Raw genomic sequence first — 20,550 nt, forward strand, 5'->3', positions numbered from 1 at the left:
ATAGAGCAAGAAAAGAAAAGAAAAACAGAACAAAAGCTGTATTTATGACAAAGGGCCCTATCTTGCACCCAGCGCAATTGACTTTGTACACCGACGCATGTGTCATTCCTATTTTGCACCCGCGCAAAGCGCGCTTTTCCCTCCACAGAAGCACGTCGCTAAACTAGTGAATGAACTTGCGCTCCCTGGGAGGTTCAGCGCAAAAAAGGAGGCGTGTTCCGGCACAAACAATCCCTGGTGCTATTTTGCTGTTCCATTAAACAATTGCGCCACTGACCAGAAAAACCCTAGTCTAAAGTCAGTGGCGCGTTGCGCGTTGTTCATTATGCTATTTTAAGGGCGCATGCTTGACCATAATGTATAGCGTGCACAACGCGCATACACTTTGCTCCTGTAATCTACACAGATGCAACAGTTATTTTTGCAAATCATAAATTGTTACACTAAAAAAATATTAACACATGAGATGACGGAATTCATTGTGGTGTGCCACGAAGATGTGAAAAAATAGGCATAAATCTAGCTTACAAATTATTCAGGCTAATTGTAGTAATAAAGGATCAGACCTGTTTGCCCAATAGTGGCAATAAGACATATATGTATATAAGGACATCTGACAAATTGGTTTGTCCGTCAAGAACCAGGAAAAAAAATCGACTGAAAAACTGAAAGACTGAAAAAAAAGACTGTGAAATCACCTTTACCATAATGTAAGTACATTAAAAACCTTAGTCTTCAACTTACCAGTTGAGTTGAGATTGCTCATATTTTTGCGCCTGGTAAATACGCCATAATAATAGCAATCCATAATGGAACTTGCGCACCCGCTTTTAAAGGGAATGTTGGATGACGCTCTGATTGGTTTATTTCACGTTAGGCCCAAACCACACCTATGAATAATGAAGCTACTTCAGACCAACCCATTTTAGATTTGCGCCGGGCGCAAGAGCCATTTATCCCGCCGGGAAAATAGCAACAGCGCCGAGACCCGCCCACAAAGTTACTTGCTTCGCGCTTTGACACTTGCGTTTCAGATCGTTAAAATAGGGCCCAAAGTGTTTATAAATTCCTCTTTTAAGGTCCCTCCGCTCTATTATAGGAGCACATGGGCTCATAATGAGGCTTCCACCTCTATGTTCCTCAGCTCTCCCTCTCTCATCATCCTCTCATTACAGAGCAGGCATCAGGCGGGCGTCCTGGTGAGCGGTACCCACGAGGGAGCCAAATGTCAACTTAAGGCGATTAATCAAGTGACTAGATCGATACCGGGGCTAAAAGCTGGAATTAGCTCTCCTCCCTGCGTCTGAAGAGAATTCTCACCACGGTACACTCTCCACACCTCTCATTGTGTTTCGACACACACACACACATTCGCTCTTCTGAGGGGCTTACAGAGGATTTCTCAGTTTAGCAAGGGAAAAGACAAGAACAGACAGTCTACTGCTGTAATCCGTGGTGCAATTAGAAGTGTCAACAACCACTACAAAGCAGAAAGGGGGTTTGAAATCCACTAAATATTAGAGAGGCAGAGGGGCCATAAAAGAGAATTATAAGATAAACGTCACAAACATGCCAAAAACATAGCTGTTAAAGGGATAGTTAACCTAAAAAACAAAAAAGTAATTTAAAGTTCCATCTTTTGTGTTCTCCAGAAGAAATAAAGTCATACAGGTTTGGAATGGCATTAGAGTGAATAAATGAGGACAATTTCCTTTTTTTGAGAAATATCCCTTTAAGAGAAATTATAATATTTTGAATCAAGAAAACGAAGCCTATTCGAAGATCAATTACATTATTGTAATGAAGAAGGTATCAATAATATTATATATATATTTCATGATTATATTTACATAACATGGCTGTTATTCAACCCTTGTGTCAGGTCTGCGAGACCCATTTTTAATGTTTAAAAAATGTCTTTATATTTATTCAAGATAAACACGTTTTTTACTTATGTCATAGATTTCAATTTTTCGTACATTTTTTCCTTTTTCATAAATTGATTTAATAAATAACAAATATTAACCATACAGTGTGTTGTCTGTTAGTTAATATGATAATATGATTTAAAATAATTTAGTTGTATTGATTTAAAAAAAATGATAATGATTTGCCGAATAACAATAAAATGAATAACACTAACCAAAATATACAGAATATAGAAAAAAAACAAATAGAGATCAATGGCTTGGAAGCCCAGTACAATTGCTATACTCTAACAGAATCTTTGTAATAATAATAATAAAATAAAAAACTGAAAAGTCTGTAATTGAAAAGGAAAAGGATGTCACAATGCCGAACATCTCACAGCCTTGATTTTAGGCAAAATATACTGCAGTTCTGATCCGATTCCTCTGATTTTGGCGTTAAAATATGAACTTAACCTGATTTTATGAGGATTTATCCCATCAGGGCTCTACATGCAGTTCTGATGCTCAAAGGGATGAGAATGTCTAACTTTTGGTCAGAAGGTCAGGCAAACACAGAGACAGAGAGTGTGGGGAAGGAGCAGGGCCAGATGTTGCCCCCGGGGCTCACTTAGCTCTTCTATTTCATATGCATCCCTGATGCACGCGAGTAATTGAAATATTCATGGACAGCAGCAGAGGATGTGGCGGCGGCAGCAGAAGAAGAGCCTATGGTGCTCGGTTCTGCCTCCTACACTCTCACAGAGCCCAGCGGCCTACACGGAGAACTTCTTCCTCTGGAGACCTCTGAGAGCCTTTAGATCTCCTGCTGGCAGCTGTCTCTTTCTCTCTCTCAGCTCACGCTTCTGTTTCACTCCGTCTCTTCAGCGCTGTGTTTCATTTGCACATGTTATTTCATTACGGTAAGTCTTCCACTTTCTCATTTCGCAGCATATGAGCTCTTATCCATCATTCTTTACTTTTCTTCTCCTCAGACTCTTTAAACACTGTCATTAGTGAGGTGTTCAAAGTGTCACCAGTATTAAGAGCCCGAGGCACTTCACGCTAGGCAGATTTAATGAGTGCATCATGCTCATATCTACATCTGCAAACTGGGATCTGCTCTTGTTGGAACTTTTGGTTAAGTTTCTTTTGACTGTCCACTGATTTGGTGTGCTCAGAGACTCTCAGAATATTGGATATCTCATCTAGTAAAACCATTCCAATGGCCTCTAATGGTGTGAATTTTAATTTCTTAAAAGACAAAGTTGAAACCATAACTCAAAGAAAAAACTATACATATCCACAATAAGAATAAAAATTGGCACTTTTGAACTATTTTAAGAGCTGGCTAATTTGAATGAATACGTATGATGAAAATTGTATGTTTTTCTTACAAATTAGCCACCTCATAAAATATTCGAAAAAGTTTCCCGAGCTTAAATAGAGAAACATCTAAGCAATACAATCCCTCTTGGAATCATGATGGACTCACATCATCAAACACAGGCTTGTTATTATTGATGTCATTGATGCCAACGATGATCTGCGCGGAGCTGCTGAGAGGAAGTGGCCCACCAGCTGCGTTGTCATCGGTTGCCGTGACGTTCAGAACGTACTGAGGTCCGCGCAGTTTAGGTGGAGGGCTGCGACGCAGTTTGATTATCCCTGTCAAAGAGTTTAACAAAAGAGCATTGGACTGCTTAAAGTCAATGTAAATCCTGTTCATGCATAACCCTTTACAATAAGGTTGTAATTGTTAACAATTAGCTAATCCAACAGCTAACATTTAGTAGTAATGAATAATACTTCTACATAATTGATTAAACTTAGTTCATGATCATTTCGGCATTTACTTATACATTTTTTTTTTTTTACATTTTTAGGCATTTGGCAGACGCTTTTATCCAAAGCGACTTACATTGCTTTATCCTATACATTTTACATAGGTATTTGCAATCAACTGGGATCGAACCCACAACCTTGCATTGTTAACGCAATGCTCTTACCACTGAGCTACAGGAAAGCATAAACTAACTAACAAAGATTAATACATGTTACAAAACTGTATTGCTCATTGTTAGTTCATGTTAGTTAATTCATTTAATTATGTTAACAAATACAACCTTATCGTAAAGTGTTACCGATTGTTTTTCTTCTCTCACACATCAACAACCACAAAAAATACTGAATGAATTATTTCCGTGCATTATCTCTGTGCAATGGACTTCTAACGGTTGCACATTCACTAAATAACTGTTCTGACTAAATAAAATACCGATACATCTTTGAAGTGACAACTCCGCACAGACTATAAATGCTAAAGCCATGAGCCATCTCTTTCCGCTGGCCTGTAATGGGTTGGGTGGTGGCAGAGTCGTGCGGAGGGGCTGATAAGAAAAGAGAGGTTTAGCACACTGCTGTTTTGCAGCTCTCAGGCAAAAATGTGCTGGTAAACAAACCAAATGCTGCGGACAAATGTAACCTTGAGACAGAAAGCACACAAGCAGGCCTGAAAAAACATACATAAAATTCACACACAAGTGCACACACGAAATCACGAGCTAACAAAATCCTGTCTGGACCATGTTACCACAGCAACCCATTTTTGAATCTCAGTCCTTAAAGTTTGCAAACATGAGTGTTTGTTACGATTGATTTGCTGTAACTCACCCTTCTGGTTGTCCAGTTCAAAGTTACTGTCTTCATTACCGCCGGTGATGGCATACGTCACGCCGTCTCCATCGGGGTCCTTGGCGTGAACAATAGCTACCAGTGTCTCTGGGCCGGCATCCTCCGAAAGAAAGGTTTTATAGCTAAAGAAAGAGGATGAGTGAGAGACTGATCAGACTCAACATTAGCTTCCTGTGCACAGCCTCTGAACCGTATCCCACGGCACAGACCAACATCCACAGAATCGATGTACCAGGAATATTCAGAGGGAATCCCTTAATAAACACAACAGTTCCTTTACAGTATGTGTTCCTTTAAACTTTCCATCAAGAGAGATGGTGATGATACATTAATGCATTAGCAGCTACAGAAACATTTTTACTGTGTGTGAATTTGTAGATTTACATTATACACACAATTCAGTAGTTGTCCTGTCAGTCTTGTCTTTCTTATTAATCTGACCAAATGTACATATTTCCTTCTGGCTACGTTCAATAAATGTCATACATGTTCTAATCTTCTAATACATGTAGCACAAAGCGTGACTCTTGTTTCTGTTCTCCTGAACTCCCATTGTGACTCTTACAACTGCAGTGTGTAAAACACACATCAGTACATGCTTTGGCACTTAGAGACTGCTGAAGAATAATATAAAGAAAAACTAAAAAAACTAAAAAGAAGAGTAAAATAGTGAAATATGTAGGGGTTGATGTATCTTGCCGGTCTCAAAATGACCCCAGACCCAAAAGATATTCACCATCATTTTACATGGCTATTAAATAAAGAAAGAAAGAAAGAAATCTACATATGAAATTAATAATATTTAAGTAGAAATTATTATATAGAAAGAAATAGGCCCTATCAAGGGTAAAACTAAAAGGCATTTGAGCATCTGACCATAGAATTTAGCAAGTGACCAATCAGAATCAAGCATTTTAGAAAGCAATGTTAAAAAAGTAATGTGAAAAACTGTACTGTATATGAAAATAATCATACATTGTCTGAGAGAATACAGGGGCTTCATCATTCACGTTGGCCATGCGGATGCGAATGGAGGCGGTTCCAGTGCGAGGGGCGGTTCCCTTGTCTACAGCCACCACTACACACTCGTACATGTGATTAGGTCTCTCGTAATCCAGCCTCTGACTGGGGCTCACCACTCCATGAGATGAGATGTCAAAGTCAACGCTCTGGATGAAGTAAGAAAGTTCAGCATTCAGGCCTGTATCACAGTCTCTCGCCAGAACTAGATGGAGAGAGAGGGGGAGAGAAAAAAGGCAACAAATAACTGTTAACCATCAGGTCATGTTGACTAAGGGGAACTGCTAGCAATAACACAGCGGTAAATTACTGCAACGACAACCTTGGCGGAGATCTGCTGTGGGTCAGACACTGAAAACTTATATTGGTTTTTCATCATGTGTATATCTCTGACAGCTGTGTTCTCATTAGACCTGGAACGTTCCGGTATTAGGAACACTCTACACTCACCTATAGGATTATTAGGAACACCTGTTCAAGGTGGTGGTGGTGTAATGGTGTGGGGGATGTTTTCTTGGCACACTTTAGGCCCCTTAGTGCCAATTGGGTATCGTTTAAATGCCACGGCTTACCTGAGCATTGTTTCTGACCATGTCCATCCCTTTATGACCACCATGTACCCATCCTCTGATGGCTACTTCCAGCAGGATAATGCACCATGTCACAAAGCTTGAATCATTTCAAATTGGTTTCTTGAACATGACAATGAGTTTATCTGTACTAGAATGGCCCCAACAGTCATAAGATCTCAACCCAATAGAGCATCTCTGGGATGTGGTGGAACGGGAGCTTCGTGCATCCCACAAATCTCCCTCAACTGCAAGGTGCTATCCTATCAATATGGGCCAACATTTCTAAAGAATGCTTTCAGCACCTTGTTGAATCAATGCCACGTAAAATTGAGGCAGTTCTGAAGGCGAAAGGGGGTCAAACAGAGTAATAGTATGGTGTTCCTAACAAAATAAAGGCATCAGAGAAGAAATGCTGGTCAAAAAGGACAAACCCAACCCACTGGCTTATGTTGAGTTGTTTCAACCCAAAATGCTGGGGTGTTTTAACCCATTGCCGGGTCAAAAGTAAACATTTTCTGTGTTCATTTTACCCAAATGCTTGGGCTCGTCGCTTTTTGATCGAATGCTTGTTTGAAAAATAACCCAGCATTTTAAGAGTGTACTATATTAACAAAGAAATGTATGTTTACATGCAAAATATAGTTAACATTAATAAAGTTAGAGGTTATCTTGTTCCTGCAAAAAAAAAATTAAGATATAAAATTTGTGACAGTTAGGGCATACTGTAGCGCAACACTAATGATGAAACCATCTTGTTTAGTTGTTGCTGCCGTCAACAGTAAGTGTTTTTAAATTAGGTACGCTGTTGCATTAATAGAGCCAATATTAATTAAAACTATGTAGCTGAGGCCAACTCTATATTTGATCAATTAAAGTGCCCATCTGTTGGTGGCACGGCGCAAAGCTGCTGTTGACTGGAGCAGATCAAAAGTAAAAGTGGAGGAAGGCTTTTCTGTCATTAGGCCCTGGGCCAAAGTCAGGGTCCTGTATCATTACACTGCAGGCAAGCTGTCATCACACCCAGCCAGCCAGCACACTCATTTACTACAAGCACATGACGGCCCTAATCTCCAAGGCAAATACTCATGGACATAGCAACGTGGAGCAGAATTCACTTTTTCTCTCTCCGCTTTGAATTGTTGCGACTGTGGGAGGCGAGCGGGTGAGGGTGGGTGTCAGCGGCTTGCAGATGTACAAACAAGCACAAGGCCCGAATTCAAACAGAAGGTTCATTAAAAATACAAGCCCTAACACACCGTCTCTTAGGGCTACCTATTACCATATTTAATGCATGCGGACGAGAGACCGCAGCTAAATTAAACATACCAGTTAGGCAGCTTGGGAGACAGAAAGGGAAGCCTGTAGGTAGGCGGGCTAAGGTCGGACGAGCTTTAAGTGCGCTGCTTCGCGGCACGCTAAATCCTCTCCGAGAACTTTCCCGTGCGATAATTGGAGCGCGCGCTGCGTTTCTTTTCCTGCTAGGGCCTATTAAAAGTCGGCAGCCAATTTACAGTGTAATCCCGTTTTAAGGTAAACAACAATAATAATCTTCTCTTCCTTCTGCTCGGCTCCACGCACCCGACGATTGCTCTGTATTTATGTTCTTTTTTTCCACTCGCAACAGAATGCATTTGATAAGCAAATAACAGGCCCAGCTGGTGTTTGTGTGAACCTGCTGCTTTTCCATGTTGAGAGTGAGAGAAAGAGAGAATGCGAGCAAGAGAGAAAGAAGACAAACAGGCACGAACAAAAAAGAGAGTTGTTATGTGGCGCACGCTAAAAACAGAAGACCCAACTGGAATCAGAGGCAGAAACTGTTCTGTTTGGATACGGCAAAAAGCGAAACAGACGCGAATAAAAACAGCACGTAATATGTAAACATAATTGAACTGCATAAAGGGAGTGGGCGTCTGCCTCACAAAGTGTGCAGTCTGACAGAGCTTATTCACTTCTGTTCCCTATTCTGTTCTTATTTTGTCTTTATTCTAGTCATAGGCTTGTGTCCAACAAAGGCCAAATTAAGGATGGTTAATCACTGAAATGTTATGGAGAAGGCGAGGAGTTCTTTGAAATGGTGGGTAGAGCTAGGGCATCATAGGGCTTCAAATTAGGAACTGATGAGATCCGACCGAGAAGAATTTTCCAGGCTCTGAGCACAAAGTTGATTAGCTAGTTTTAATGCTGAGATAAGTAGAAGATCGTGAGAGGAATAGTTCACATAAAAAACTGAACATTCATCATTTGAAACACTATCATATCGAAAAGAAAAAATGTATTCGGATCATTTAGAAAAGTAATATCTTTTGCACATTTTTAAAACCCTTATGATAAGTACGAGTAACACTAATATCCACGCATGCCTAACCAAGTAGGCTACCACCAATTAGTCCTAATGAATATTTTTTCAATTAATGAACGCATTACACAACGTCTCATTTGTGTTTTCTTTAAAAGGCCCCTAAAACACCTTCAATTACAGCAATGACATCACAGATGGAGCCGGTTGTGGGAGATAAACAGATCCCATCCCATTAACGATCGAGTTTAGCGGAGGAGGTTGGCCACGCCTCTTCCTCTTTGTGCTGCCTACCTCTGTCAGACGAGATTATCTGTAGAACACGCAGGAGGTCATAACCTACCCAACTCTCCACGGTGGAGATCCCAAATCTACTGCAGGGTCATGACCTCCGACCTGCAGTTACAGAGCCCACAAAGTCTCTGTATGTCGGATTGATGGTCTCTTGAAGGAGAAGGGCTTGGCAAGGGATGTCATGATGAAGAGATCAGAGGGAGAAACAGAGAGAGGCATAAAAGCCTCTCTGCCTGGGAGCCACTGAGCTGGCTTTGATTACAATCCATTTACCACCCAGAAAGCACTGCCATAATGAATTATTTCATAATTACAGGACTGAGATGAAGAGGCGCTCGCCTCCGCAGAGCAACCAGCAACGGCACCTGCCTCAAGAGCAGTACTGCTGGAGGATAAAAGCAAACAGACAGGGAGAGCAAGACAGAAACTAAGATAGACTGATAAAGAGAGAAAGACACAGAAGAGGAAACAAAAAGACATAGAGAGAGAGAGAGACAGAGAGAGAGAGAGAGACTGACAGATAGTGAGACAAACTTGTAAAGAAGGACAGAGACAGAGGTGAAAACATACAGACAAACGAGACTGAGGCGGAAGCTAGGATAGACTGATAAAGAGAGAAAGAGACAGAGGTGGACAGACAGGGAAAAAGATAGAGAATGAGTGAGACAGACACAGAAAAGCAGATAAAGACACTGAGATGGATACATACAGACAAGAGACAGAAATGGATATATATACAGACAGACAGCCAGACTAAAAAAGAGAGCAAAAGACAGAAATGGATACAGACAGACTAAAAAAGAGAGCAACAGACAGAAATGGATATGTACAGACAGACAGACAGACAGACAGACAGACTCAAAAGACAGAAATCAATACAGAAAGACAGACAGAGAGACAGACAGACAGATAGACTAAAAAAGAGAGCAAAAGACACAAATGGCTATGTACAGACAAACAGACTTAAAACGAGAGCAAAAGATAGAAATGTAGACAGACAGACAGAACAATTAAAAATAAAGCAAACGACATACATGGATCTTTAAAGACAGACAGAGAACGAATGATAAAAAAGACAGATAGAGAGTGAGACAGACAGACATAAATGGATAAAGAAAGCGAGAAAACGAGAGGTGAATACAGACAGACATCAAAAACATAGAGAGAGCGAGACAGACACATTGAAAGAGATATAGAGAAAGGGGGGGAGACAGATACACTGACCATGAAAGCGTTTAAAAGGTAGTTTTTCTGGACTTTTGTATGTCATTGATGTTACTGTAAATTCATAAATTGCTACTGAGAGACATTGACTCACTCACCTTGTAGCAGTGATGTACCAGGAGGAGTGGTCTCAGGGACATTGTCTCGACTGTAAATGGAGTGCATAAACTCTGGCGTGCAATCATTTTCATCTGTGATGTGTACCACCACCTGAAAAACATATGGATGGAGGGAGAGAGGCCGATGTTAAAACATGGATAAGCATTGGCATTTTTACTAGTAACATGGCTATTATGATCTAACAGCTACAGTATAGCCACATAAACCAGTTCATGGGATAAAACACAGATTTATAATTTTATAAAAGTTGAATATAGGCATTTAAAAGAAATAGTGTGAAAAAAGGAGAAAACAGAAAAGATGTAGCCACTGAATGCAAATGGATCAACCACCCCACACACACAGACGCACACACACACACACACACACGCACACACACACACACACACACACGCACACACAAACCACAGACAGCCTCAATGTGAATGTGTATGATCTCAACTAAAGCTTTGATGATATAGCTTATGGCTCTATCTACATTCAGGCTGTCCTCTGCAGCGATTTCTGAGCATTCAGACAAAATACTGGCACAGGATTTGACTTTGACTGAACTGAGTGAGGGAGACCAGGAAGCATATTCTCAGTGGGGACGTTAGTCATGGTGAGGGTTGAATCCCACAGCACGGCTTATCTCAGAGGAACAGCACTGCCAAAAGCCTAGAAAAGTTTCTTCTTCCACAAAACATACATAGATGACCATACAAGTCTGAAGCCTGTGTGTCTTTGTGGCTTACTCATTTCTAAGGATCAGTCCGCTGAATGGAAACTTCAATGTTTGCTTTATAATGCTGAAGGTTGAATATGGCGGTAATGAGTTTGAATTCTGCTGCTGGAGGAGCATTAATGCTAACAGCAAATGCAGCAGGAGTCTTTCAGAGACGAAGAGTTTCATCTGTATTAAATCATTTCCTCATGCTGAGCGGCAGATGTTTACTCCTCTGTTCTTGTCTTTTCTCATTTCATCTTATTGCAGTTTGTCTCTTCTCTTCTAGTCTTAGCTTATTATGTCTCTTCCTATTCTCTCTTATGGTCTCCTTTTATCTTGTCTTACCTTTTTTCTCTTAGTCACAGCTCTTGTCTGAAATTTTCTTTCCTCTCTTCCAGTCTCATTTTCCAGTACAATCTCTCATTTATTTTTTCTCATTTATACTGTAGGAGCTTCATTACATCTACTCCAAAACAGCCTTTAATCTTTTTTATCTCTTCTTTGTCTCTCTTCTAGTCTCCTTGCTTTTTCTCTTATTTTTCTCCCATCCTCCCTTGTCTCATCTTTTTATCTCTTTTCGGTCTCACTTGATCTAGTCTCACTTCTTGTTGTTCCCCTCTCTTTCTCTCCTCTATTCTAATTCTGTCTTATCTTATCTAGTGTTCTCTTATCTTATCTAGTGTCATCTTATCTAGTCTCATTTCTTGTCATTCTCTTCTTTCTCTCTTTTAGTCTTATTTTATCATCACACCTTTTCTCTTATGTATTTTTTGTCTGATCTTTTTAATCCATTTAAGGCATGATTTTCTAGTCTCACCTTTTTTCTTCCTTTTCTCTTTTCTAGTCTCAATATATCTCAATTTGTCTTAACTCGTCTCTCCTCGTTTTATCTATACTAGTTTTATTTTTTCTAGTCTTAAATAGTTGTTTTTAATCTTGCGTAATTTTTTTCCCTATCCCCTCCTCTAGCCTCATCCTCCTTGGTCTCATCTTTTCTCTCTTTATTTGCATTCTTTATCTTCTAGTCTTTTCTCATTTTAGTCTCATTTGTCATGCCTTAAATAGTCTTGTCTAATCCTGTCTCATTTCATCTCTTCTCATCTGTTTTTGTCCCTTTTTCGATTATACTAAAGCAGTCATCTCCACAGATGGTGTAATTGTTTGGCAGGGGCCAGTGACTCAAACATCTCCAATTTGTGTGTGTGTGTGTGTGTGTGTGTGTGTGTGTGTGTGTGTGTGAGAGTGAGTGTGTGACGGCTGCTGGCACAGGCACAGCTACACATCATTGTTTCCCAGCCAAGTCCATCAAGGGGACTCAATTAATGTGGAGGATCTTCTGCCAAACAAAGAACATCAACACTGAACAACAACAATGTCAGCGACACACTAACACCCAGCTGACTGCATTTACACCACTAATAGCAACAACAGGATGGATAAAAATATATCACAACTCAGTCAGCTGTTTTTACCTTTGTTTCATCACCGTAATATACAGTACATGCAAACAAACACTGTGGCATGTTCAATGACCTCAGCACCACATGCACTCTCATTTCAGATTTTCTGCTGATATGTGTACGTTTGTCTGTCTCTGACCAAATGTCCCCACAAGGATAGTAATATCAGCAATTGTGGGGACATTTTTGGTTAAGAAAAAAAAACAGCTTATGCTATTAATTAATTTTTTTTTCATGTCAGGGTATATAATATACCGTTTGTACAGTAAAAAGTCATTACATCTATGGAAAGTCCCCATAAAACACGATAAACCAACATTGCATGTGTGTATGTGTACCTCAGCCATGTTGCTTAGGCCTGTGTCTGGTTCAGAGGCTCTGACTTGCAGGTGGTGAAGATGTTGCCCGCTCTCATAGTCCACGCTACGAGTCAAGCTGAGGGCGCCACTTTCCTGGTTTATACTGAACAGGTTGCCTGGATTCACCAACAGCATATAGGACAGGGTCTTTCTCTGGAATGAGATAGCCTGGACCAATGCCACCCTATAGACATCACACACATGCACACAAAGGACACAGAATCAAAACACTGGACAAGATTTGATAAATGCACTTTGCATTAGAAAAAATTAAATCCTGTGTGAAAGCAGCACAGACCATCACAGAAAGACTTTTCTAAAACATATCCAGCTAATTATTATGTCTTATAAGACACCTTGTTCTGGTCATATTTTAAAGCAGTCACATGTATGCTTTGATGACAAAGGTTTCAAAAGATGTTTCACAGCTCAAACATAAACAAACATTACTGTGCATACACGCTTTGTGGCACAAACTTAACTTCCTGTACACATGGGCTAAGAATAGAATCCCTGTAGTTTATTTCTGATAACAAGCAAGGAAAATAAGTCAATTACATTAGCTAGGAAGTTAAAATCATGTCCAGCCAGTATTATTTGGGGTTAAGTTATCAGTAGAGGAAACTTGGTTACATAACCTTTTAAACAAATTAACATACACAAAAATTCAATAAATCATTAAATAAACTTATTACGCAATAAAATACTAATATAAAGTATATTAAGTATAAATTAAATACGATATAAATAGTGATATTATTAGCCACTATGACCAGTAAAACAGTGAAGGAGAGCGCAAAGGGACAATTCTTAGATTTTACTTTTGAGGAAATTATTGTACACATTTCCTATATTTTTAAAACAGATCTAAACAATCAAAATGCTAAAAAACAGAATCAAATGCCACAGATTTAACAACTCCTTTGTGAAAAAGAATGAAAAACAGATAATTTACATAAATAAACGTACCTATAGATTTTGTTTGAATTTGAGTATCACTTTGTTAATGTCAAGCTCTACAGAATAGATTGTCTCCTGTGCTCACATAAGAAACACTCACATAAGAAATATTATTTGCGTACTTGAGTTGCTGTCTACGTAGAGCATCACAATTATAAACCTTCTAAGATTTCAGTTCAGAAGGCAGCCAAGCAGTTCTAACAAAGCACATTTACAACTTGAAAATCATATCTGTTATATAACTTAATGTCGCCATGTCATTTCTATGTCATCTCACAGTGTCTTACATTTTATAACAGTATGTCTCTCTCCAGTCTTATAATGATTAGTGGTCCTCTGTTCACTCAGATTATTCTACTCTGTTTTGTGCCAAAGCCGGAGGGGGTAGGTTCAGACTCTTCTCTTCATGTTTATCCAGAAGTTTCTTTTAATAAATATTTGAATTTGAACACGCTTTCAAATTCAGAGCCTGGGGACAAAATGATGCATCTGTGCTCCCCTTCTATGCCACAACCCCCTCCATTCCCACTGCACCTCACCACCCTCACCCCAACCTCCGCTGATCCTCCAGGGCAAATTGTTTTATGCAACAGATGACACATACATCTTCAGCGTTGGCCATGTTTACACAATGGCATCTAATGAGCAGCAAATTCTGAATCTTGTCTCGTAACGTGCTTGCTGACATGTACTGTAACTTTCGGTACTTACGCTTGGCCCACCCCAGTGCCTTCTGGGACGTAGATCGTGTAGGTGGTGTTGGTGAACTGAGGGGGCCGGAAGCCAGCCAGTATGAAGACAGAGGCGTGCTGTCCCTTCCTGCCCTGCAAGTCCACGGCCTGAATGGTTAACGTGTACTCCTTACTAGGGGTTAAGGGTCGGCCTGTGGTCCTCACTTCTCCTGTGATTCTGTCAACCTCAAAAGAATCCTCCCCACCTGTCACAAAAAAAATTGCCGTGTCTTTTGGAGAAACTCCAGTGACGTGGCACTTGGTTATAACCACAGATTAAAAGAGCAACTGTTGTAAAGTTCGGCTAAAAGTGCAACAACATTACAAAGTCACACAAGCCTCGAAGTGTTTTTAAACATATTAGGGGTGAGGAACCCTTCTGCCATCTGTGTGCGCGTGGGCAATAAGCTCCCCTCTGTTGCTCCTTCAGGACAACATTGAGACAAGAACTCATTTTAACCGCTGTCCCCCTAAGCGTGTCGATATTTGGGAACCGAGGAAGAAGAGGTGGATGAAGATCACAGCTGCTGAGGCGGAGCTGATGTCCCAGCTGTACCCGCTCTGCCTCAACATCTCGCAGCTGATGGAACGCTCATCTGCTTTCGACAGAGCTTCTGATCCATTCTGTCTTTGTCTGCCAAAGATCGACCCCCTTGGACAGGGTGACAGGAATACCAATCATAGTACTTTTATTTGATTCAACTTTTAAACCAGTCTCGAAAATAATGTAACAATCTTTCATGGATTTGTTCCTATGAGTCTCGCAAACTGGCACAGGGTTATAAAAATTTAAGTTCACCTAAAAATAAAAATTCAGTCATTATCTATTCACTCTCTTGTAACTCTTTAGTCTGTAGAACACAAACAATATTTTGAGAAATGTCTCAGTGGTTTTGTATTCATACAATCGATTTTTGAGTGAACTATTCCTTTTAAGATGAGGTAACACACACAGTTTCTGCCAATCTCATATAAATCTTGAGTACCTGTACAGTAGTATTGCATACTTCGTATCTTCAAAGATAGATTCTGGATGCATGCAGGTGGGTGGAACTACAGCAGCACCAGCACACAATACATCAACGTATAATCCCTGCATAACTATTGATTCACTATAAATTTGTGTTAACATAATGCACTTACACTCCGATTGCCAAGAATACATATGACTTAGTTTGACTCACCGCTCCATCTATTAGTTTCAGACGATCTCCAAATCCAGAGTTATATTCACGATTTATATAACATTCATCACCGAAATGCAGTGAGCAAACAAACACAGTAAACTTCCGTCAGCCGAGTTAAGCGGATTTGAAGGGCGTGCTCTTTCTCACGCTCGCCCGTGGGCATGGTTTTTCGCTCGCTGGATGACACGTGGGCATGCTTTTCGGGAGAATTGTCCAATAAGGGACTAAGAAACCTTGTTACGAAACGGGAATCGATGGCATAAATAACAGAAATATACATCATATGTTCAACTCGTTTTTTGACAAGTTACACCTGTTAAGCTTGAGAAGCCAAGAATGCATGAAATAGCATGTTACCTCCACTTTAAGGCCCATTAATACCACTTATGCTACTATATGATAGATCCCTTATTGCTCCCTGAACTCTCTGTAAGTCGCTTTGGATAAAAGCGTCTGCTAAGTGACTAAATGTAAATGTATAAAGCAAACTATACAATGGTGACTAAATTAACGTCTACATCAACGAATGACAATATTATGCATATTTTTAGCTCATGCACTGCAGTATCACATTTTGAATGTGCAAGCCCATACTTTTATCTTTTATCGAACATCAAAAAAAGTTCTGAAAGTAACTGCAAAAATATAATTCTATCTATAATTTTATCAGAACAATATGTCAACCTTTATATTTAAAGTTATCGTCCTTAGGGTCCTTAAAAAACACATGGTACATGATAGATTTGTTTAGAAAATCTCTCAGATATTGAAAGAATATTAATACTGTCCTATTTGTAAACTGAACAGCAGTTAGTCTGCTTTATTTTGTTATTTGTGGAACAGTAAATACAGTATATTTTAGTATTATTTCTTTTTACTGTATCCACCAGGGCCAAAAACTCTGACTTGTGCTTTATTATTATGCTGCTATGCTTCTTGAATGCAAATCTAGTCTAGCTGACAATAAATGACACTCAAATGAAGGACAAACCAAAAAAACATTTACTGATAAACACTACTGCAGATAGTGGCACATACTGCTGAAGTTTATAAACGTCTCACCGTAATATCACCGGAGATGGCATATTTATAGCAGAGTCTAAATCCTTATGGAGCAGTGAAGTCATTTTGTAATGTCACAACATATCAAATGATGAATGACTTGCCATTATGAGATGTTATGATGTTTCTGAAGATGTCCTGGAGGTACAATAAAAGCTTAGCAATACACCTGTTCTAAGCATCTCTCCGCACACACAAATTTACACAGATCACTCATACAGTAAAACAGATCAAAGCCGAATGATTAAAGTCCTTCTGGTCTGTTGCTTCTGACTAATTTGATGTGTGACTCCCACAGTCCTCTTGAGCGTAAACCATATTTAAAATGATTTTAACCTTTGTTAGTCTCTGTGCACTAAATGAAATCGCTTCAATGGTGAGTGATAACTATGAAAACGGCAAGAATCATATTAGCAGTTTAGTGTTGTATGCGATTTCCATTTTAATTTTAAACAATTGCCTGTGGCAAAGACATCAGTGCTAATCTTTTTATTGCTTTGGCAAAATAAAGGTGCGTGTACGGCATCCATTATGATCTTTCAAGTTCTTTCTACAAAATATCAAATATTCAAGTTTAACTATAAAATATGTTATAGTTGCTTTGTTATTACTCCCTCCTTTTTGCAAGTTTAATTTCAGATGATCATCAAAAGAAGACCTTGAGAAATCATTTAATAGTGGGCACTTTCTATCAGGAGCTGATATGTAGGGAGTCATATCATATGAATGTACACCGGTTTGTTACTGCAGGGACATTTCATAAACATGATGCGGCATAAAACGATGATTGGTTGCTTTACCTGTCAAGCATATGACCTCTTGGGGGTGCATTGGCCAAAGAAAGTGGTGAAATGTTCCAGACCTTCAGTTCCGGATGAGGTCTGGCTATGCGAGACTAACAATGTGACACGTCAACATTATTGATCATGTAATGCATGTTTGCGTGTGAGAGGCGAGTCTAATTCCCCTACCATCTAAACTAGGGCAGAGTTTTAACCAGCGGCCTGATTGCATTGACAGTTTTCCAATGACACGATTGGCAGGAGGTAGCAGTATGACAGATGCTTAAAGGCTAGGCCCATTATACCCACCATCAACCAACAGGAAGTGAGCTGATCCCATCAAACCATCGCCACTTCGGGCCACGAGCTTGTAAACCACATAGCCGGGACCGGTGTCTGGACCGATGGCCGCGAGGTAGGGGTAGGGGAACATAGCCCACTGTAGATTTGAGAGGTTGGGAGGCATCAGAGTCAGTCTGCACAGGTACCATTCTTCACCTACATAGAGAGAAAAGACAAATATGTTGTGTTCATCTTCTCATAGACATTTGTGTTCTGAAACAGACATGAAAATCATAAAACTAAGAAAAGTAGGTTAAAACAAATAGGAGTTTTTCTCTCATAATAAACTACACTTTTGGATGACATTTATAGTGCTATTAAATCTCAGAAAATGAATAAAAACACATCTTCCAGGTGTACCAAAGTGTTGCAAATACAGTATCCAGCCAACACCAGCCAAAAGAGCAGGAGCATTACAGAAAGCCTTCAGCCACTCTGAGTTCAGTGGCGCCCCTCGTCTTCAGACTGTCATTCAGCCCGAGGACGCTAAACTACAAGAGAGAAATGACATTTCCGCTGAGCACGTCATCTCTGAAACTCCCCGTAGGTCCTGAGGAAGTCTGCTGTCAGAGAGACGATCAGCTCCCTCAGATGGCATCTGAACATCAGACGCAGAAAGAAGGGTCTTAACGTAACAGAAATATCTTTTTTTGGGGTGGAGGGCTGCGGATCGTTTTAATTCACTGTTTTTTTGTCTCCAGACTTGGATTGTGTTGTTTTGACATCTCACGCAACAGTGAGACAAGACCGAGCATGAGAAGAAACTTCACTTCTAAGCAGCCTGTCAAGAGGGAGCCGAGTACCGCTACCCTAACTTCCTGTCTTTTCATAGCCACGCTTTGGAGGATGTCAAGAGAGAATGATCCAGAGAGAAGCAATGAAAAGACAAAAGAATTGAGATAGCAAAAGAGATACAGGGGTTGGAGGTTTGGGTATCAGTGAAAGCCTTGGATTTTTGTTTCCAGGTCTTTATATCTCTGGCAGCGATTAAAGAGCATGTTGAGCTGTGTTTCCATTTATGAGTCGTGCAGACAGTCAAATAGACAAAACCGTGAGGCTTTTCTCCCTGACCACACCATCACCAGTGCAAATAAACCAACAGACCAACAAAAAACTCCTCAGATGATGGCACATGTTAAAGTAAACTCAAAGTGACATACTCTATGCAAATCAATGCAAATTCTGTCAAAGTTGGTGTTGGTGTAATCAAATTCTGCGGTTGTCCGCTGGCCGCTGTGTGATTCTCTGAAGTTTGATGGTAATTCGGATAAATGATCAGTGGGATACATGACTGAACCGAACATGATGTATGCTAAACACATGAATAAATGTATTTAAATAAGAGGAGAAAGGCTGTAGCGGTGCTTAGTAAACATAATGGATACGTCTCTCTGAATTACTTAAGCAAGAAAATATTCTGTTGTAAGGGATTAGGTGTGTTATAGGATTCTGGTAATGAAAATGACCGTAATAATAAAAACCATGATTATCAACAACGTTTGGATTTTACACACGTTAAATAGTAACTGTTTAAAGTTTTCCTTTAAGTGCCAAAATGGTACTAAATACAAAGGAAGATATTTGGAAGAATGTCAGTAACTTAACAGATCTGACTTCCAATGAATGGATACAAAAACTCGAAGACATTTCTATAAATATCTTCTTTTGTTTATACACAGTCATATACAGGGTTTTTTTGGAGGGGGGGACAATCCCTTTAAATCTAAACAATAAAGCTGCAAGGAAATGTCAATTTAATTTATTTACAGGAAATGTAAACTATGTAATATGTAAAAATAGTGTAGTTTTACTCTAGACCATTGTACAGGGCACAAATGTACAGGGATTTTTGTTGCATGTGAGTATAAAGCTGTGTTAAGATTTTTAACCAAATAAGGATTGACAGACAAGTCAAAGGTGGGTGACTTCCTGTGGCGTGCAAGGGCAGATAGACACTCCAGCCCTGTTCAATACTGTTTGTGAACTATACGGGTTTCCCATATTTCTGTGCCTCTATACATCCACAGACTCCACACGGACACACAGACCTCAGAAGTGACCTCACATGGAGCTCTACATGCAGACCACCATCGGAGTGCCCCGAAGACCGAACAGATGTGGATCGAACCCCAGCAGCTAATACCCACACCTCAGAGGCTAATGGCCCACAGACTCAGTCAACAAACCTCCAGCCGAGAGAGGGCAGTTCAAGGAACGCCTAAGGAATCCTGGGGCTTCCAACAAAGGCTTCTCTTACACAGTCCTTCAAACAGCTGTCACAGTATCGACACATCCTGAAGAAAGATAAATATTCCTCAGATGGTAAGAATAAGAGAGAACTAGCTTTCAACAATGATGGAAACAACAAGGCCCTCTGGAATTGGATGAATGAGGCCTTGCTATACTTTCCAATGACTGGGCTTCCAAACAATATTGGATCCTCTTTCTATTTCTGTGCAAAAAAACCCACAATGAAACTTTCACTAATCAACCATTTGGCCTTTGCAGTTTGCGAATAAAGCTGAAAAAATTGGGCCTTCAAATGTTTGTTTACACCTCACTTATCCAGGCTAAGCCAGAATGGTGGTAAAGCAAAGCTTCAGATAAAAAAATCTCTGTGTATAAATAACTGGTGAATTTCATCCACGTCCAGCCAAAGCTCTGTACTCATTTGAATAAAAATACAAAAGATTTCATGGATTTTTATGTATATAGTTTAACAAAAGGAAAGAAGAGGAAAAGAGGGCGAAACTGGTGCATGCAGTGTTTGTGTTGTTTTCACCCAAATTTGTTGCAATTTGGCGAGTGGATACAACAACAGCCTTGCAGAATGA

At 39.9% G+C, this 20,550-nt stretch overlaps 1 protein-coding gene across 1 annotated transcript in view; it reads right to left on the reverse strand.

Moving 5' to 3' along the window:
- si:dkey-22o22.2 (neural-cadherin) overlaps positions 1 to 20,550 on the reverse strand; it is a 102,505-nt gene that overhangs the window by 35,369 nt on the left and 46,586 nt on the right. The window contains exons 2-8 of the mRNA XM_056763533.1: positions 17,684 to 17,872; positions 14,324 to 14,549; positions 12,632 to 12,836; positions 10,106 to 10,217; positions 5,577 to 5,826; positions 4,581 to 4,723; positions 3,403 to 3,575 (exon numbers count right to left, since the gene is read on the reverse strand). Coding sequence (XP_056619511.1) covers positions 3,403 to 3,575; positions 4,581 to 4,723; positions 5,577 to 5,826; positions 10,106 to 10,217; positions 12,632 to 12,836; positions 14,324 to 14,549; positions 17,684 to 17,872 — 1,298 coding nt within the window. The remainder of the gene's footprint in view (positions 1 to 3,402; positions 3,576 to 4,580; positions 4,724 to 5,576; positions 5,827 to 10,105; positions 10,218 to 12,631; positions 12,837 to 14,323; positions 14,550 to 17,683; positions 17,873 to 20,550) is intronic.

The sequence above is a fragment of the Triplophysa dalaica genome, chromosome 12, assembly GCF_015846415.1.
Source record: "Triplophysa dalaica isolate WHDGS20190420 chromosome 12, ASM1584641v1, whole genome shotgun sequence".
Lineage (NCBI taxonomy): Eukaryota > Metazoa > Chordata > Actinopteri > Cypriniformes > Nemacheilidae > Triplophysa > Triplophysa dalaica.